The sequence below is a fragment of the Ischnura elegans genome, chromosome 10 (assembly GCF_921293095.1).
Source record: "Ischnura elegans chromosome 10, ioIscEleg1.1, whole genome shotgun sequence".
NCBI lineage: Eukaryota > Metazoa > Arthropoda > Insecta > Odonata > Coenagrionidae > Ischnura > Ischnura elegans.
In genome coordinates this window covers 78,923,208-78,944,816 of record NC_060255.1, presented here as the reverse complement: position 1 = coordinate 78,944,816, position 21,609 = coordinate 78,923,208, and the positions used below count along the sequence as shown (strand labels likewise).

At 40.6% G+C, this 21,609-nt stretch overlaps 1 protein-coding gene and 1 long non-coding RNA gene across 4 annotated transcripts in view; one reads left to right on the top strand and one right to left on the bottom strand.

Annotated features, from left to right (window-relative positions):
* Nucleotides 1-2,910: 2,910 nt before the first annotated feature.
* LOC124166539 lies at nt 2,911-7,616 on the top strand. Of its 2 annotated transcripts, XR_006866451.1 has the most exons (5): nt 2,917-4,183; nt 4,275-4,356; nt 4,879-5,613; nt 6,366-6,453; nt 7,088-7,616. It is a non-coding gene; the product is annotated as an uncharacterized LOC124166539 (long non-coding RNA). The 2 variants fall into 2 exon arrangements; XR_006866450.1 differs by having other exon boundaries at nt 2,911-4,183; nt 4,879-6,453.
* A 1,715-nt stretch (nt 7,617-9,331) lies between these two features.
* LOC124166538 (putative elongator complex protein 1) overlaps nt 9,332-21,609 on the bottom strand; it is a 64,966-nt gene continuing 52,688 nt past the window's right edge. For both annotated transcript variants that reach the window (XM_046544089.1, XM_046544090.1), the window contains one exon: nt 9,332-11,064. In XM_046544089.1, coding sequence (XP_046400045.1) covers nt 11,000-11,064 — 65 coding nt within the window. In that variant the 3' untranslated portion in view covers nt 9,332-10,999. The remainder of the gene's footprint in view (nt 11,065-21,609) is intronic.

Below are 21,609 nucleotides of genomic sequence, written 5' to 3'. Positions count from 1 at the left end.
CATAAAGGAACAAAAAGCAGACATCGGAAAATCGGGAGATATTGTATCTACTCTAATGACACAATATATAGGTAAAGGCCACACACTATATGTAGACAACTGGTATACCAGTCCAGCTCTATTTTGCTGGCTGCATGATCGTGCTAAAAATGCATGCGGAACTGCAAGGAGAACAAGACGGGACATGCCGAAGATGGAAACTAGGTTAAAGAAAGGAGATTTTAAATTCATGTGTTCCGAAAACTTGCTTGCTTTGAAGTGGTGCGACGGAAGAGAAGTTTGGATGCTGTCCAGTTGCCATTCTGCGAAAATGATTGAAACATGAAAGAAGGACAGGATAACCGGAGAAGTGGCAAGAAAGCTAAAGTGCATTAACGATTATAATTGTTACATGGGTGCTGTAGACAAAACAGACATGATGCTGAGTTCTATAGAGTCGGTTCGCAAATCTGTTGAATGGTACAAAAAGTTTTTCTTTCGCAGGGTCGATCTTAGTCTGCTAAACGCCCATTCGCTTTACAGACTGGTAAAAAAGGAGGAAATGCCATTGGAAAAGTTCCATCTCGCCTTAGTTTGTGAGCTTCTGGAAACGTACCACAAAAAAGAATGCAAAAAAAGTAGTGGAAAGAGTAGCTTCAATCCTAAAATGTTCAGACGAAACGCAGCACTGGGGAGTCAGTGGTTGTTTGCGAAATATAAACCTTAGCAGCATCATTTTTTCACTATGGTCCCCATAAAGAAAGCGATGGCAGCAGTCGCAGCGGCAGTTGCAGCATTTCTGGAAAAAGTGGTCGAATGACTATTTGTCTACTCTGCAGCAAGGAAACAAGTGGTCCATAGTCAGCAAAAACATGAATCCGAGTGCATTAGTGGATTTAAAGGAAGACAATACGTTTCCTAAGACCTGGAACCAAGGTGTAATTGGACAAGTTCATCCTGGGGTCGAAAGGCTTAAACGTGTGGCAACAGTGCGAACCAAATAGGGAACATATAAGAGGCCCATAAATAAGATTTGTATTTTGCCTAAAAACGAAACTGGCATTTAATTACATTTTATTTTATGTTATTAAAAAAATGGTCCCTTTATCCATTTGTTGACGGGCGGTATGTTCTGACTCTTGACGTTTGTGGCGCTGGTGTTGCGCGGGACAGTGGTGGGAGCCAGTCACGCCAGAACTATGGCAAGGAGAGGTTCGGCAAATGTCATGCTCCCTAAGTGGTGATACATTGCAGATGTTAGCTTTGTTTTGTGGAATCCAGAGATCTGAATTGCAGCGCATTAAATGTATCGTGATGCAGTACATTATTTTTCATTATCGAACAAGCACAATGCCTTCATAAAATATTCTGGAAGTATGAAAGTTTGCCTATTCATATTATTTGCAAGTTACTTCAACCACCTTTGCGAGGATATGACTGACTGAATATACAGGATCAGCGTAAATTTGTGATATATTGCTGAAAGTATGAAGACTATTCCCTGTCCTTGTGTAATGCATGCTGTTTCAAGATGAGTAATTGATTAAATTTCTCCTAGTTTCGAGCAATCATTTTTATTTTTCCCTTGTCCCTAATGTGGAGAAGGTTTGGTATCGACGGCAACAGCTGCTATTGCGAACATCTCTGCAGTTGCGAACATCTCTGCAGTTGCAAACATCCCTAAGAGCTAAGGAAGAAAGTCACAATGGCAAAAGCAGGAGGAAAGAAATTTGTGCAAATGCCTCAAACTGGATTCACTGTCGACCTAGGTTCTGATCCTAAAGAAACAGAATTGACATTCAACAGATTTTATGCCTTAATATTGGGTGCAACCAGCTACCATGCAGATAGTTTTCCATGTGCACTGTCACAAACATTAGAACTGCAGAAGAGCTTAGCGAAGTAGAGAAAAATTAGTTGGACCAGGCTATTCACCGCACGGATTTGCAATAGCCGCAAAAAATCAGACTGATGGACTATATCAGTTAGTTAGTTATTATTGTTTTTAGGGTGCGTCGACAACTTAGGTCATTTTGCACCGCATCATTCCATTCGTAAAGATTCATTTTGGGAGGATCACGTTATAAACCTTAACCTGAAGGTATCTGGATATTTATTTCCTCGGAATATAAAATAACAGGTGAGAAAGGTGTGTGCGTGAATACAAATTGTGTAACGAGGTTAATTTCATTCAGCAGACCAATAGTTTTCAGAAATTTTATTACCCGACTAAGACGTTCAGGGTCGTCACGAAGCATGTCGTTTAGTCCTCCAACAAGGTTCATCCTGTATCGCAATACCCGATATAGGTCACATTCCGTCAGGATATGTCTCACACTGATTATAGAGTCACATTCCTCACACTGAGGCGGGATTTTCTCTTCTGTGAATAGATAGGAGTGAGTCATGGCGCAGTGCCCTATCCTCAGTCGTGTGATGACTACCTCCTCTCTCCGAGTATTCCTGACCGAAGAGGCCCACTCTAACACGTCAGGTTTCACGCTACGGAGTTTGTTTCTCGGGATTTTACAAGCATTACATTTTGCAAAAAATCCCAATGAAAACGAACCCGCACCAAGTGATCGTCTCTATAAAATAAGACCTCTATTACACAGTTTCAAGGAGACGATGGAAAATGCTGTCTTGCCGGGACGGGAAGTTCGGGTGACTCCCGTAAAAAGTTATCACCGCGGCTAGTCCCGGTATACTTTAAATTTAACTTAGTATAGATGAGTCGATGGTGTTGTGGAGAGGCCGTCTAATTTTTCGGCAATACATGCAGGGAAAGAAGCACAAGCATGGTGTGAAGTTGTACATGCTTTGTGAGCCGTCTGGCTTAGTCCACCGATTGATAATTTATACAGGCTCGGGGGATAATGAATTGGGTGGACGGGGACACGGCGATAAAGTCGTAAAAAAATTGCTGGAAATTTTTGAAAATCATGGCCAGTGTGTTCATGAACAATTATTACAACAACGTTGGATTGACTAGGGATCTTCTTGGTAAAAAAATTATTGTACAGGTACATTGAGGCAAAGTAGAAAGGACGACCCAAAAGATATGTTTGGTCACAAATTAGCGAAAGGAGAGGTTTGTTCTCGGTGGAGTGAGGAGGGAATATGTGTTTTTCGCTGGAAAGACAAGCGGGACATAGCTATGATCTCATCGGAGTTTGGAAGTGACCTAGTGGCAACCACCAGACAAGGCAAGGAGAAACCAGAGGCCGTGGTTGCATATAATAAATTCATGGGTGGAGTCGATCATTGCGACCAGCTGCTTGCATATTATACGTGTGAGCACAAAACTCTAAAGTGGTATAAAAAAGTTGCGATTCACATTTTACAAATTATGGTTGTCAAAAGCTACATTCTCTACAACAAGTATAGTGGTGAACGGAAAAGCCTGTACGAATTCCGAATGGAACTGATTGAGTCCCTTATTTCAAGTGGCTCAAAGAAATCCGTGAGGAGTATACCATCACCAGCTGCTGCAACTCATTATCCTGCCCCAACAGAATTCACGGCCAAGGGAAAAAAATTGCAAAAAAGATGTCGGGTTTGCTACGCCAAAGGAGTGAGAAAATTGGTTGTAAATATTTGCCCAGACTGTGAGGGTCATTTACCAACTACTTTCTTAGATGAATGTAATCTTCATACCTTCACAATTGCCGGCAGTGAAATTAAATATGCCTACTAATTAGTTAAATGGTTATTTACTCATTATTCTCGTATCGTTCTTACGTCTAACTCTGTTTTAGAGTTAATCATTACATTGAACAAGCATTCACTGGTAAGGATTCGTTATTTGGACGGGAATCTGTTTCAATCATTTTTTTTTCAAATGTTGATTCTTTTATTGCGTTGGTGTCCTGTGCTTTAGTTTGTACCAGAGATCGTGTACTTCTCGTACGGTCTATGGATAAATGCTGGTCACCTGCGACGGTGAATTTTCCTCCACTCATTCAATTTCAATGGCATTTCACGAAAATTACATTAATTGCTTTTTATAAAGTACATTTAGATGATGCTACCAACTGAAATTTCATTTATTATTTCTCATTATTCTGTTATATTCATCACCATTTACATGTAATCTATCATCTCCTGCAGGGACAGAAGAGAGAACATTTATCTTCATAGCTGCAAGGCAAAGTAATGCTGCTCTCTTCACGGGCAGAAAAGGCTCTGCAGCGGCTGCTCATGGGTATGTTGAAAGTGCTTACATCAATCATTGTCTGGAAAAGATATTTCATCCCTTTACCTGGTAAAATTTGTAATGGTTATTACTATATCAGGAAAGTGGCCAAAGACATAGGATATCCCGGTGGGCATCTGTCTTTAAAGAAGAAGTGGGAGAATTTGGTGGACAGATACAAGGTATACACATCTGATAGATATTTTTAGATTCTTCACCATTTATTTTATGTTGAAGTGACCCTCTTCACTGAGCAAATTCCCCTTCCAAGTATAGAGTGCTAATTAATGTGGCATTTGGTTCATATTCCACATAACCTTGTGAATTTGATATATTCCTGATAATTTTCCTTTTAGTTCCCAATTATCATGAATCATGTAAATATTTTGCTTCATGTCTTTTTGGCAACATTCTTCAAAACTTTCTCCTGCTCACTCACTATAATGCTTCTTAAATATATTTTCCTGAAATCCAATTTGATGTTGCCTTTCTTGTGGTACCATATAAATTACAATATCTATTTCCTTATGAGAACTTTTCGTTGTGTTCCTATCTTACATTTATTTGTGACAACACTCAATTTGTGCCGTTCCTACGCATGCTACTCTGTTGGTATTTTTCCCTGAATCCATCTTGAATGTACGCTTTAATCTGAATGAAATGAACTGAAATCAAGTAATCAAACTTTTACCTTCATGTTACAGAAGTGTTAATACCCCAGGAGTGGGGTCAGTACGGAGGGCGGAGATAAGGGGCCGCTAACATGGCGGTATTATGATACCATGGATATCATATTATCCGCACAGCATAATATAACGCCGCCGGTGATAGTGGATAGTGGGGAAGATACTCCATCTAGAGGAAGAAGCCAGCCTGTTCCCCAATTGACCTCCACCAGACCCATCGAGGAAACTCCTTCAAGACAGAAGCGTGGGAGGGAGGAGTCTTCGGAAGTCCTAACATATCTTCAGGAGAGTGATCGGGTCTGGCAGAGGTCAATAGGGGAACTTGTAAAAGTTCAAAAGGAGGTTGCCGATGGAATTAGGGATATTTTGGATGAGATAAGAAATAAAAGATAAAATGTATTTGCTTGTTTCCTTTTTCTTGTAATGGTCCTCTTCTTATGTTTAGCTACCCTCGTCACTTGGATTTACGTGTCTTCTTGGCGCTAGCATCGGCTCGAAGAGCACAAAATCTCCTAAGGGCGGATAGGGCACAGGGCGCAGGGTGCACACTCCGTATTGGGACACGGCCGAAGTATTTTGTTCGTAAGTAGTATTGGTAATTTGTGACTTATTCGAGTGCTTGGTAATTTGTTTTTTCGTTTGTAATAATATCGTTACAGGGAGTTTGGAATTAACAGAAAAGTTTGTTAGAACACGAAAAGAGAATGCGGACTTATTCGATGGAAGTCGTAATTCGGCGGTGACGGCGTGGAGGTGAGTTCACATAGATTTTTTAGTATAAATAATTAGTTCCGCATTCTTCAGGTTTTCCTAAAATTTCTTATTAATATCGGAATAATAAGTGAACGGCTACAGCTGGCATGTGATGATATATGTTGTTGCACGTATTAACAGAAATTTCATTGAGGTGTGTTAGCTACGCTTACTACAAGTTTTAATTGCATTCTAATATAAATAATACGATCAAAGTTAATAGCTCAGGGCGAAAATCCTTAGACGCGTACTGCACGAACATATGTAATGCTACCGTATACCCTTTTACTTAAAGAATTGAGGCTACAACTTCGAGAGGAAGCATGAAATTGTGGAAAGGCCGTTATACGGCAAATTAATACGTACTACTTAATATATGAAAAAATGAACGAGAAAATTCACCTTGTAACTACCCTTAAAATGAGTAGGTAAATGCGTGAACAGAACAGATAACCTCTCTTAATATGATTCGTGCAAGTTCCGCTCCGTTCAACCAAAATCATTATTGCCAAGTACATTAACTAGTACCGGTTAATTTACCGTGTAACTTGGCCTTAATAAAAGTGAAACCCCTATTGTAATCTGTGTCCAATTGTAAGTGGAATTCTTCTGAACTCTCACGATGGTCAATTAGTTGCTTCCCTCTTTTGAAATAATGAATATGAGTGCCGTATTTGAGGAATAATTTAAAAATATCATAAAGAACTTCTCAGTACTTTGCATCTGATACATTTTTCCTTTCTTTCCTTCAGTGCCATCATTAAAGAGTTAGGGTTGGAGGGGAAGGTGGGAGTGTCCCAGTGCCGAAAGAAGTGGGACAACTTGTGTAAAAAGTATAAGGTGAGTGTGGGCTTTCAAGTGTATCTCGATTTAACTGACAGTGAAACTTTTTTTTGGGGCATGGTCTTTCCACCAACGACAGTAACTACTTATCCAATATCCTGAATTTATTAGCCTGTAAAGTTAAGCAACTCTTAAGGGTAAAATTTTCCATGTTCTAATCTTTGTATGGCTTCATGTAAAAGGAAGTACGATAAATGTTGAGTGGTAGTAGACAATAGTAAACATAAACGTGAAATTCATCAGTCTATTACAAACAATGGGTTCATGAGTGCATTATTATGTATTCTGCATCGCTGTTGCTAACATGCTGTTTACATTTTCGTATTAATATTAATTACTATGATTACATGAAAATTGTATCATTGTAGTCCGCGTAGGAATTGCACTTACAACTTTCATACTGTTAACTTACGCTGCTGTCAAGACAGAGAAATACTTTATTCAAAATTCCTCACCTCACTTCACCGAAAAGATATAATTGCAAATTTAATTTGATGTCCAAGAAAAAGTACATTGCCAATAATTTCACCAATAAGTAAAAAGCCATATAAGCGTGGGCTTCACTGCGAGAGGTGGTGCATCGGAAGATTGGCCAAATGAGCCCACTGCCGAGTAAATCTCTGCTTAGCAGGTACCTGACTGGCTGTACCAATGGCGACCTCGCGACAACGACTGCGGCAGTGTCCACCGTGTGGTCCCGCACCCAGAAGGCGACGAGGGACCTGTTCGTGTCCATCAACACCTCCTGGGAGTGGAGCAACGCCCGCCAGGAGCCGTCCCTGGGATTTGCACACCCATCTCATCACAAATACACCCGGTTCTGAGATTGGCGATTCATCCACCATGTGCGGCTGAACCTGTTACCAATGAACGCTGCCAGGAAGGGAGCCGTGACCAACAAGAGGTGCTGGGTCTGCAGAGATGATGATGAGACGCTGCCACACGTCATGAACCACAGATTGAGACACTCCAGTGCCTGGATGTGTTAGCACGATGAAATCTTAGCTCTATTGCTGGCCGTCTTGCCACCAACATAGAAGGTGGAGACGAACAAATGGGTGGCGGGCGACCCCTCCCTCCTCCGGCCGGATCTTGTCATTACGGAAGTTTTGGGGGGAGCAATTCACATGGTGGATATGACTGTTCCCTTAAATAACTGATGTGAGGCCCTCCGAGCCGCGCAAAGATGCAAACATGCAGAGCTCATCGAGAGAATGCGGGTTCGTCGAGGCTACAGGATGCCCGTGCACCTGGATGCCCTGGTCGTTAGTGCCAGGTTACATGTGCACCCCCTTCCATCACCGGATATGATGCTGCTCTCTCCCCTTCTCTTCAAGTGGCGGTAGGCGAGAATCAAGGGAGCGGATGAGAAGTGAAGGGCGATTGTGCAGTGAAAGTGAGTGATTGTGCATAAATGCCTGTGGAAACCTAAAATACATTGACCTGTTTAAGTTTGCATTATATTCAATTCATTAGGAACCTGCATCGACAGGGACGAAAAAGTGCATTGTGTGTGTTTTTTCTTATTTAATAAGAGACTCAAAGACTTGTTAGGACCAACATGCTGCCTTCAACGTGCTGCACACGTAGGGTATGGGCATGGTTTTAGGTTAGGCAAAGACCTGCCAATGATATGTATTTTTCATATTGTAATAAACTTAAGGCTGCTACAGTAAATGTTCCAACCCCATTAGTCGCCTCTTACGACAAGCAGGGATGCTGCGGAAGTATTCTAATCCCCCTAACCGCAGGGGAAGGGCTATATTTGATTTAACTTAGGGATCAATTCCCCCATTATGCTTCACCCAATGACAATGCACTTTGCTTTATTCCAATGGGACTTTGTAACTAAAACCAAGGACAATCTTTAAATTATTCATACCTGTCCCATATAGAAGATTTAGATGAAGATTCACAAGAAAAGTATAGAAAGCCCAAACAAGGCAACAAACACATTCTTCACAAAAATTGCAAAACATTCGAGTCACATTGAATACAAAGGACACTTAAGTGTATTACTATATAATTCTGTTGTTAAAATAATACAAAATAAATGTAAGGGAAACATTTTCCTTAACTGTTGTACTTGACAAATTTATTGTTACAGGTATTGTAATTATACCACGTCTATTTGCTGTATTTAAGTATTTGCAGTGCTGTTCTTCTTGATGTGATCATGATTTTTTTGTATTACTGTAATTGTGTAACAAAATATGTTTCATGATTAACTTGGTAACTTCTGTACAGCTACTTTTATTTGACTTGCCTTATGTTTGTACACAAACCAACGGGGCCCATTAACATTATTATCCCCATCATTATTCATTATAAGAGGCAAAGAGAAATTATTTGAGCAGGACATGATTGTAACTGCATATGCAATGGTGAAGCCAAATTAACATTCAACGATTACAAAATAAATGAATTCACTATGAGAATGAACTCATCAAAAGCCTATAATAATCAAAATAAATACAAAATACAAATATTTGAACCAAAAGTTAACGAGGGAAGCCATTGACTTTCAAGTGTCCATATATGTGACTCCCATTCATAGCTTTCCATCATTCTCAATAAGTAACAAATATATGCAAAATAAATGGAAGCTTTGGGAAAAATAAGCATCAGAAATTTCAGTGATTTTATCATATAGAAATAACAGTTTCAAATCTAATTTGCTGTACAACCATACTCCGTAAGTAGAGCTGTTAGAGATAGATGTTAGCTTCGAGGTCGAATTCTTGAAACCTGCCTGTGTTTTGCAATAAATAAATTTCATCAGAATACCAATAACACCACAAAATATTCACACACTTGTTTAAAATATTCATTGTTCAACCAATATCACCACAAAATATTCACACACTTTAAAATATTCATTGTTCACTTGGCATTTATTACGAAATCCAACAGCACAAATGACAAAATAAATAATATACCATACAGCCAATATTCTTTTTGTGGCTCACTATGTATACATATTACTCTCTTTCAGCTTTAAAATACTGTGAAATATAAGCATATATTCCAGCCATAATTAATTCATTTCATCACAGTAAGAAGTCAATTAAAATTAAATCAAGGGGGAAATTAGGAACAGAACAAGGGAGTTTTAGGAACATGGTAAAAAAAGAAAACTGTTGAGATAATAATCTCATACTGTGCGAGAAATGCACCACGGCACATGGAAAATACATTATAATGTTAGAAGTTAATATTGAAGTGCATAAAGAATTACAATTTTTACAGGCAGATGAAGAAAAATCTTTGTAACAACCTATAGGGCTGGGCTTCGCTGAGCTAGTTGAGAACAGAGTTCACCCCAGACTAAACCATGTGCATACATAGTTCACACCGAGGTTCCTTTCCCTGGGGTCACCTTGCACTAAGAAGAATCATTATGACTTGGAATGATTTCACTTGGAAAATGAGCCAGGGACACAGAGCAGAAGCCCAGCAATATACCTTTTGGCTATAATACGCCACCAAAGACAATCTGATGACGTGATGGACATGGACACAGCCTGCACAACTTCCATAGGTGTACATTATCAACCAACAAGCTTTTATTAATTTCAATAACGGCTAAAAATTTCTTCCTTTTAAAAAGAGAGAGAGAAGAGAAGCCTTCTTAAAACCCTAAGAAGAATATGGCATAACATAAGCTACCACATCAAGAGGTATGATGGCATGATGAAGACAGTTGTTGCAGGGCGAGACAATGGGAAGAAAGGCATAGGATGGCCCCTTATGAGTTACACAGAGGATACGAAAGGATATTAAGGACACAAAAGAGAAGAATTGCATAAAATAGAAAGGCTATCAGTCAGGATAGCGGAGTGGAGAGCTGCGTCAAACCGATCTTCAGACTGTTGACTCACGACGATGATGACGATGAAAAAAAATTTAAGTAAAAAAAAATGGCAATTACCGATAAAAATAAAAGTTAATTAAAGGTAAATTAAAATAATTGAAAAAAGGTAAATTTGTACACTTTTTTCTCCATAGTTTTGCAGTAGAAGTTTCCAAAATTCCGGAACTAACCCTTCCGCTCTACAATGAGAACAGAGGTAGTGAGCATGAAAATACCACAATTATGTTCATAATTCACACAACAATGAGATTATCTTCTTATGTAACTGTGCTTCCAAATGAAAAAAATCGGCTAACACAAGTAAAATAGCAATTTCAACAATGCCATAACTTTCAACATATCACATGTCACAACCAAGAAGCTTAGTGATGACTGTCCTCACAAAGTTCCATTGCATTTTTCAAATCTTCTGAGCAGTAGGGTGAAAATAAGATATAGCTGAACAGGGATCAACGCCTCATTGCATAAAATTTATATTCCCTGAACACACACCTGCATTACAATGGCCTTTCATGCATATGTGTTCACAGCTTTAAACCCATAAAAACTAAGTTTATTATAAAGGCTGGTGAAGAGCACACTCAAAATTAAAGCAGTGCTGAACTCATGTGGCAGTACAAGCTGTTCATTCCAAATAACTTATGAACTGTAGTAAAAATGTCATCATTACTATGATAAAATGTTCAACCTCCACGTCGAATCAGTCTTCAACTCTGGGGGAGCTGGGTTTAATTCTGAAAGAGATAATATTTGGTGAGTCAAATTTATAACACTAACACCACCATAAACACTATACACCCCATTTAGAGATAAACAGAGATCATTTGAAGATGAAGTCTCCAAGAAAATCCAAGATATAAGAATTTTGGGTGGATCAAAAAGGACCCAAGGATGATGAAAACCAGGGAACTAAATTAATTTACTGAGGATAAGGATAAATGTATGACTACAGAATACAGTAGATTCTCGTTTTTACGAAGTTCACGGGACCAAAAAACCAGAGGTTTGTAATAACGAAGTTCGTAGGAACGTTTCTTTTAGGAATTGTCGAAAAAAACAGTATATTATAAACGTGATTAAATTACGCAGAAATATATATAAACAGGAAAATTCGTTTTAGTTTTTCAACAGAAGAATGCAGCATGATGCAATTGAGGGTCGATATCTTCCTGAAAACATTAAGTCCGATATACCAACTAGATGCATTCCAAGACCTTGTTCTGTCTTCATGGGTTGATAAACTTACAGTCCGGCCGCCGAGAGTTGTCCAATGACAGACAAAATGGTGTAGGTTTGGGTAGGGGGCAAGGCTGCCGGGTCAATCCATATGAAGTGATCCAAGGTAGGTTGCTTGACCATTTTTAATAATTTTAATTTTTTTATATGTTTTTACTACACAAACGGGAAGTTCAAAACTGATTTTAAAAAAAATTTATTTTACACCGTTTACATGTGGTGGCCATTTTTGTTTTGAATCACGGAGCATTTTTTCCCTTTGAAGACGTTTGCGTTAAATTGATTATCTCCGGACTGCATCGTGCTACAAGATTGAAACTGGCATCGTTTTTTTCAGTACTTTCTTCCATTCAATAGTGTTTCATAGCCATAATTCCCCATGCAAATCTTACCTGTCTAAATGGTCTACAAAGTAGGGGGTCGAAAATTGAAGAATTCCACTTTTTAGAAATTAAAAAAACCATGAAGGAGAAATTTATCAGAGTTAATATTTTTTACATAGTAAGATATCATTGAGTACACACATTTTATAGAGTATCAGCACTCGTTAATTGTTTATGAATTTTTAAAATTTTTGTAAAGTTTGAGGCTGCATATCTCAGATGGGACTGGATAAAAATCCACGATTTTTACACATTATGTAGTCCTTTATGATAGCAAATTGGAGTAAAAATTTCAACATTGATATTTGACTCTGAACCAAGTTATGAATTTTTGAAAATGCAGGAAATTATCATTTTTGCAAATTATGCATATCAGCTATTATAGTATCAACTATATGTTTAACTGTCTTAATTTGAAAAGTTGCCAAATAAAGTGTTGAAATAGGTTACTTATTGATTTGAAAAACACACAAAATGAGCAAAATTACCATGTATTACTTTAGAAATTTACTGTAACTACAATTATTAATATGACAAGAGGCAAAAAAATGCCACCCTGCTTCTAGTTTTAAGTCTGCTTTTTGGTTACAAATGTTGGAAAAAAATTTATGTTTTTATACAGACTCCCACTTCCATCTGAGAAATAATCAACTTCTCAATGTTAGGAAGTGTTTCCAATATATATTGTGTTACATGCTTGTGGAAAGCATGGACGACCGAAGTGTTGTGCTCCAAGTAGTCACTTATCACGCAAATTGATTGACTACAAACTTTATCTTCTTCATTTTTGAAATACAAAACAAATGGATGCACAGTCCCTTGATCGTTTGCCCAATGGTAACCTTGAATTTCATCCTCTACTATAATAATAATAATAATAATAATAAATTTATTTCACCATTGGCAAATTATACATCTGAATGTAAAGTTTTCGGCAAAATCTGCCAAAACAATGCACTCAGTTGAAGATATAAGAGCAATGCTTAACAATCACTTGGGTTAAGCAGTAAATAAAATGTAAGTACGGTACTAATAATTGTAGTTACAGTAAATTTCTAAAGTAATACATGGTAATTTTGCTCATTTTGTGTGTTTTTCAACTCAATAAGTAACCTATTTCAACACTTTATATGGCAACTTTTCAAATTAAGACAGTTAAACATATAGTTGATACTATAATAGCTGATATGCATAATTTGCAAAAATGATAATTTCCTGCATTTTCAAAAATTCATAACTTGGTTCAGAGTCAAATATCAATGTTGAAATTTTTACTCCAATTTGCTATCATAAAGGACTACATAATGTGTAAAAATCGTGGATTTTTATCCAGTCCCATCTGAGATATGCAGCCTCAAACTTTACAAAAATTTTAAAAATTCATAAACAATTAATGAGTGAGTTGTCAATGCTGATACTCTATAAAATGTGTGTACTCAATGATATCTTACTATGAAAAAAATATTAACTCTGATAAATTTCTCCTTCATGGTTTTTTTAATTTCTAAAAAGTGGAATTCTTCAATTTTCGACCCCCTACTTTGTAGACCATTTAGACAGGTAAGATTTGCATGGGGAATTATGGCTATGAAACACTATTGAATGGAAGAAAGTACTGAAAAAAACGATGCCAGTTTCAATCTTGTAGCACGATGCAGTCCGGAGATAATCAATTTAACGCAAACGTCTTCAAAGGGAAAAAATGCTCCGTGATTCAAAACAAAAATGGCCACCACATGTAAACGGTGTAAAATAAATTTTTTTTAAAATCAGTTTTGAACTTCCCGTTTGTGTAGTAAAAACATATAAAAAAATTAAAATTATTAAAAATGGTCAAGCAACCTACCTTGGATCACTTCAAATGGATTGACCCTGCCATGTAAGAAAGGGAAACGCTTACAAAGGGTTCCGTGAAGAAAAGAAACGGAAGGGACGACGAGCGTGAAGGACCTAGAGGAACAATCACTTGTGCTGGTGATTCGAAGAATGGGCTCGTTTTGGTGGATCAGGCTTATTTCGGTGCTCCTTTATGAATTTGACAATGTTGTAAGACTTGGTGAGGGTGTGAGGTGCATTTGGGGGTCAGCGATTGGCTTTCAACCGTGCTGGCGCAGGCTTATCCGCCCCTCCTATTGTGCCGTAATCGGACAACTCTCGCCAGGTGGACTGTATGCAAGCAATGGAAGAGTATGGTTATCCTGCAGAATGCAACACTGAATTACACGTATGCGCTAACACACGAACTGATCTAGCGGGGCATGCGATGCATCCGGAGCCAAAAAAATAGCTCTCCGCGGTGACGAAGAATGGGCGAAACGCTGAACAGTTCCTAAATTCACACCGGATTCAATGATACCTTGTTCAGATTATGATAACAGTGCGAGTTTCCCAGCGCCACACCCCGTAGTATCGGCCAAATCGAAAGGCACCAAATTCGAAATTTGAAAATTTTGAATGCTCGTATCTCTGAAAATTCATAAATCAAATATGCATAGGAATACGACTGACTGTACATCCAATTTATGAACTGTTATGAGTGGGTCACCATGACTGCACAGGAATGAAGCTTTTTATATGATGTTGCGTGTAAACTGAATCAAGAACCATAATTGACGCTCTTAGGCACAATACACGAGAAGAACTTAAACGTGGCACGATTATTAAAACTTAAGTGTAGTGAATATCCACCTAAATGCCATGACTTATGCGTGGTAGTAGTAGTAGTGTTTGGATTTAGGGTGCGTCGACGGCAAGGTCATTTTGCACCACTACTGTGCTATTTAATTACAATTGTTATGTATAAAGTAATCTAATGCATCTGATGTCTTCGTTGAAAGTGTACATAATTAGACTTTATTAAAAATGTTTATTTCTCTGAGAAACCGAAATGTACAGATTAAGTTGGTAGGGTGGTCTCCTAAAAGGGTTTTTAGGTCTCCCCCTAGATTATTTCGCCTTCGCGCTTCGCGGTACTTAACACAATCTAGCATGATGTGTCTAATACTTAATGGACATTTACAATCCCCACATTGGGGAGGTTCCTTCTCTTCAGTAAAGAGATACGCATGGGTCAGGGGGCTGTGCCCTATCCTCAATCGTGTAAGTACTACTTCCTCTCTCCGATTACTACGAGCTGAGGAGGGCCACGCTGCTACCGTGTCCTTGATGCCACGGAGCTTGTTATTATTTAGAATCCTCCATGACTCCCTCCATTTTCCAAATACCACGTTTCTTAGAGATGCTCGTAAGTCCTCGTGGGGAACCAGCGTTGAGACTAGAACTTCGTTATTCAGAGCTTCCTTGGCCATAGCGTCTGCTATCTCATTCCCGGCTATCCCCTCATGTCCCGGTACCCACAGAAAATGGATATTCAAACCCTTTCTCGAAAGGGTCAGCAGGAGAGAGTGTATTTCTTGCACGATCGGGTGCACGGGTGAGAAGCCAGAGATGGCTTGTAGCGAGCTCCTGGAGTCAGTGCATATCACAAAGGAGCCGCCGTGGTCATCTAGGGCTTCTAGAGCTGTCCTTATGGCATAAAGCTCCGCCGTGTACACACTGCACATCGGGTGAAGCTTTGCTCTGATATTCCCGTGGATAGGGGAGACCACTGCACATGCACAAGCAGAGTTATCTTTCGAACCGTCAGTGTAAACGGGGGTAAGGTTGGGGTGATTCCATCGGAACATGGCAAACAAACGCTGGTACTCCGAGGGAGTTGTGGAAGACTTCGGTCGAGATCGTGAAAGAATATTCACCACCGGAGTGGGAGTAATCCAAGGGGGGTGTTCCGAGAATGAAACAGGATACACTTCAGGTAGCGTGAATTCGCATCCGCGAATAAAATCGTTAAAACGAACGCTTACTGGTCTGGTTGCTTTAGTCCTTCGGTTAAAAACATTAATAAAACGGGGTTTAAAAAGTAAACTATAACATGGGTGACTCGTCATTGCTAAAATTTTGGAAACGTAGCTACAAAGAAGCCAGGTCCTTCGGTAGCATAGAGGAGGCTCGCCTGCGTCGGTATATATACTGGGAATCGGGCTGGTCCTAAACGCCCCAGTGCATAGTCGCAGACCTGCGTTGTGCACTGAATTAAGTGCTTTCAAATACGTCTCGCGTGCGGACGCATACACGAATGAGCCGTAGTCTAATTTCGACCGCACCAGTGTGCGGTAAAGTAAAATTAAGGTGGTGCGGTCTGCTCCCCAAGATGCGTGGCTTAAAAACTTTAAAATGTTTAAAGACTTCAAACAGTTTACCTTGACAGAATTAATGTGCTCCTTCCAGTTGAGTTTGTGGTCGAGGGTCATCCCCAGAAAACGGACTGATTCCACAAATGGGAGGTTTCTACCACCTAGGTGTAACGTGGGATTTACATGGACGCCCCGAGTGCGAGAAAAGTGAACGCACTTTGTTTTCTCCAAAGAGAAAAGGAAGCCGTTATTTTGGGTCCATTTGTGAAGTTTATTGATGGTGAGTTGCGCCATACGCGATGCATTCACGACCCTAGATGATCTGCAGAAAATCGCGAGATCATCCACAAACAGTGACCCTAACACTGGCTCCTTGATGCAGTGAGCTATGTCGTTGATCGCAATAGCGAACAACGTCACGCTCAGAACCGAGCCTTGGGGAACTCCGTTGTCAAGAGGGTAAAAATTTGACAACAACTGTCCCGTCCTTACTTTAAAAACACGGTTGGTTAAAAAATTTTGTATAAAAATGGGCAAACAGCCTCTAAAACCCCACTCGCGTAATACGCGTAGAATCTTACGTCGCCAGACCCGGTCGTAAGCCTTCTCTAAGTCGAAAAATACACCGACTACGTGTTGGCGGAGAAGGAAGGCTTCTTGGATGAAATTTTCAATTCTGACCAAGTGGTCCATTGTGGAACGGTTCCGTCTGAATCCGCATTGTATCCTAGAGAGGAGTTTTCGACGCTCCAGCCACCAAATGAGACGTCGATTTACCATTCGCTCCATTAACTTGCACAGGCAGCTGGTGAGAGAAATCGGCCGGTAAGAATTCGGGTCAGCTCGGTCTTTTCCATGTTTTGGGATGGGGACAATGACGGACTCCCGCCAGGACGGAGGAAAATCCCCATTGGCCCAGAGCTGATTAAAAGTTTCAAGGATTTCCAGCAACGCCGATTCCGATAGATTTCGGAGGAAGGCATTGTGGATCTCGTCGGGTCCTGGGGACGTGTCGTGGGAGTCATGGATGGCAGATTTCAGCTCACAAATGGTAAATGGCATATTGTAGTCTGCCGTTGTTTTAGGCTCCATAAAGGATATAGGGACGTTCTCGAGCCTTTTCTTGAGGATCGCAAAAGAAGGGTCATAGCATTCGTCGCTGCTCACTTTGGCGAGTAATTGGGCGAATACGTTCCCTATCGCAGCTGGAGAAGTGATAACCTTTCCTTCGACTTCTAGGAAGGATATACCTAGATGCTGGCTGCTACCCGATATGCTCCTCACCTTACGCCATACCTGTGCAAGTGGAGTCCTGTGGTTGACACCGGAGACAAAATTCATCCAAGAAATCCTCTTTGCGTCCTTTATTACCTGACGCGCTTTCGCTCTTAGTCGCCGAAAAGCGGAGAGATTATTTGCTGTAGGATACTTGTTGAAAATTCGGAGAGCTTTCTTACGTTTTTTAATGGCTTCTGCGCAGGTTTCATTCCACCATGGCACCGCATTTCTTGGAAGGATGCTTCGAGATCGTGGTATGCTAATTTCGGCGGCTTGAATGATGCTGGATGTCAAAAGATTTACGTTTGTTACACAGTCGTTGTTTTTATCCCACACGTAGTTAAAATTTGAGTTAAAAAGATGCCAATCAGCTTTCCGGACAATCCAACAGCCTGGTCTAATAAAATCGGGGTTTATATTTTGCTCCCTTTTGATTAAAAGGGGAAAGTGATCGCTCCCACTAAGATCCTTATGCACAGAGAGTTTGAGTTTATTGACCAAACTAGTCGATAAAATACTCAAGTCAATGGAGGAAGAATCGCCGCTATAAGAGTTAAAACGGGTTTTCTCGCCGTTATTGAGTAAAAAAAGGTTAAAATCACTAATAAAACTTGATAAAATACGTCCCCTGCGGTTGCACTGTTCCGGGGTGCTTCCCCATAGACGATCGTGAGCATTAAAATCTCCGAGTAAAATAAAAGGCTGAGGTAGCTGGTGAACAAGGGATTCTAGATTAAAACGGGTGACGGGTGCACCCTCCGGCAGGTAAACGTTGCACACCGTTATCGCCTCGGGAGCGTGCACCGTCACCGCTAAGATTTATTCGGGAGGTGTAAAGAGCCTCCCGGACAAAAACCGAAACTCCACCATGGGCTCGTTGGCCACTAGTATCGTCCAGTCTAAAAGTGTTAAAATGTTTTAAATATCCCTTGTCTGTATCTTTAAAACGCGTTTCCTGCAAACATATACAGAAAGGGTTAAAATCATTTATTAAAACAGCCAGCTCCTCCTTATGCCGATTAAATCCATTACAATTCCATTGTAATATAAAATTCATAAAAAGGGTTTAAAAAGGGTAAAAGATAAATAAAAACAGAAAAAAAAGGATGTCAATATTGAAACTTGGAGCAGCATTAGCCCGGAAGTCTGTGGAATCATCGCTTTAAGCGACTTTTCCTTCCCTTATTCCTGACTTTTTCGATCTCTGTGTCCGAAATACAGAGATCTTCGTCAATGTCCTCCTGCATCGGTTCCATACCTTTGCCGGAGGGACCAGGAGAGGGAGTTTTCTCTCGCTGGTCAGGTTTTCTGGTGGTTTTCTTTGTTGTATTTTTGGGAGACACTACGGAGGAGTTAGGGGTGTTTTTTTTAGTATTGCTATTGTTACTCGCATTTGTTTTTTTTAATAAATCTATCTGCTTTTCAGGTTCCGTCTGTGTAGAAATGGTGCACTTCTTAACTGGAGCAGAGGCGATTGCGGCAAAGGAACGCGAGAAAGAGGGGGCACTAAGGGCTTTGAACTTTTTCCTTGCCTCCAGGTAAGATATTTTTTCCATAGTTTTTATTTCCATAATCTTCCGTTCCTCTTTCATTTTCGGGCAATCGCGAGAGTAAGCCGCGTGGGTACCCTCGCAATTCACGCAGCAGGCCGCTTCCGCACATTTGTCCCCATCGTGCTTGTCCTTGCCGCAGCGCGGGCAGGTGGCCTTGCCCTCACATCGCGGTGCGATGTGGCCGAATTTTTGGCATTGGAAGCAGCGCATCGGTTGAGGGAAGAATGGTCGCACAGTTACAGATTCGTATCCTAAGAAGACTTTAACGGGCAGTTTGTCTAGAGCGAACGTGAGAATTACTGACGTGGTATTTATCACTTCACCGTTTCGCTTCGTAGTCAGTCTGCGGCAGTCGATGACGCCCTGGGGGGCCATCTCTCTCTTGATCTCTTCTGGTTCCACGTAAAGAAGGTCGTAGTGACTTATTACTCCCTTAGAGGTATTTAGAGTGCGGTGGATCTCGACTTAAACTGGGATGTCGTGTAATTTTTCAGTTTTAAGCAATTTTTCAGCTTGGATGTTGTTCGCAGTCTCTATTAGTAGGGTACCATCTCTTAGTTTTTTCACCGAATTTGGCTCTCCAGTAATTATCGATTGCATAGCTTTTTTTATGAAAAAGGGAGACACCTTTTTCAGAGTGTCACCTTCTTTGGCGCATTTCATAGACAAAAAACGCTTCGAGCTTTCAAAAGACTTTTCTCCTCCGCCCGTGTCCGGGCGGGATCTTTTTGGTGGAGGAAGAGTAATCGTCTCCATGAAAGTAAGAACATAATTCATCCCCTGGGCTCCCCACCCACCACGGAGCCACACATTCGGGACGCCACACCGAGATCCGGTGTGGTCGCCAGGGCTACCCAAGGGATATAGGAACCTTTGATAGGGGGTCTCTTTTGGGTTAGAACCTCCAGCGCGGGGGCCCTCCGAACCCACGCACCTTCGGCCGCCCTACGGAGACCCCCATATCTCCAGCACTAACCCGTCCTGGCGTACGCTCGGAAGGAGCCGCCAAGCTCCCCAGCCGCCAGGAGCCGATTGACCGAGCTGGGCTCTTCTCGGCCGCCCGTTTTTCGGGGAATCCAGGGCCGAAGTGGGGTATTGAACTCCGGCCCATACCGGGTTTCCGACGCCCAGCTGGGAGCCGGAGAACTCACCCACCAGGATCCCCTTCTCCCCCTTGTACGGGTCTCCACGCACGGCAAACACGTGGGTGAATCTGGACGCCAGATGTATCGGCTACTCAGCACAGCAGAGTCACATGCTGTCTGGACGCTATCCTAGCGTGCGAAGGGTTTTTTGACGAGGTTGTCTCCCCGGTGGGCTCGGGTCCGTGGGGGCGCGGCTCCCCAAAGGAAGAGATTACTCTCTTCCCCCCGTGCGGGGCTTATGCGTGGTACTTCGTAATAAAGTTCATTTTGTAACCGCCGGGACCGGGACTGAGGTTCGTAATTTCGTAAAAACGAAAATTTCGCTATAACGTTTCTTTTACTATAGCTTGGATAGGCCTTTTCATCGGGACCAACGATTTGCTTCGTTATAACGAGGACTTTGTAATAACGTTGTCCGTATTAACAAGGGTCTACTGTACTAATGTATGGATATGGATTGTTTTCAAAGGCAACATTGGACTCTTGACTTTTAAAAATAAATTCACTACAAGAGTCACTTCAACCATCAACAAATGAAGTGCAGATCAATGTTTGAAGAAGAAGAAAACATTTCAAAACTCTGCCAAGTCAAAGCTGTAAGAACAGCTAGAGTGAATAGAATTCATTGCATGCCAAAAGAACATACCGAAAAAAAAAAACTCGTGCAAGAGAGAGACCCCTATTTTGAGCATCGGAGCTAAAGAAAAAAATGTTTGCCCCATTTTTTTAAATCCTATTGCGCAGCCTTGCAGACGTATGCCTGGACTTTCGACATTTATCAAAATTTCCGCTTTCAGTACTAAAAATGTATGCGGAATTTTTCAGCAACATCCGTCAGCGCCCAAAGTTTTTTTTAAATTCACACATATTTCACTTTAAAAAAATATGATCCATATGAATTAAACACAAAGAACACAATTCAAACTGAATATTAGAGGAAACCTTCTACTAAGTATGTGCACTGAAATGCATGCTAAAATTCACATATTAAATGCATAGCCGGAGTATTGGCTCATCACTGCACTGGGTGCCATCTGGCACCCGTGGGCGTTGACGGGTTAACATGATATGTATGCTGCTTGGAGATAAGTTGGTATTCACTTGTAGTATTAACCTTATCATTTTTACTTAGACGCTTGGATCTAATACCTCAGATCAAATATCCAAGAATAATGCCCTTCACCGGACACTTTGCATCCAAATTTGCTGAAGAAATTAAATCTGGACACGAAATTTCAAATCGATACTTTCGTGAATGCAGCTTCCTGTAAGGAGTAGAAAGAGTTCCAATCCTCTCTTCGCATACGCCATTGCACTGCGATGCTTGTTCTACTCACGAACAATTTTGTTAGAAAACTCTTGTAGGAGTATTATGTACAATAAAATTTCAGCAATGGAAATTTTCAAAATAAAACATGAAGACACATATGTAGCGTGAATCTTCCGAAGAGATTATTACTTATACACATTGCCCAGAAATTAAAGTGTAAG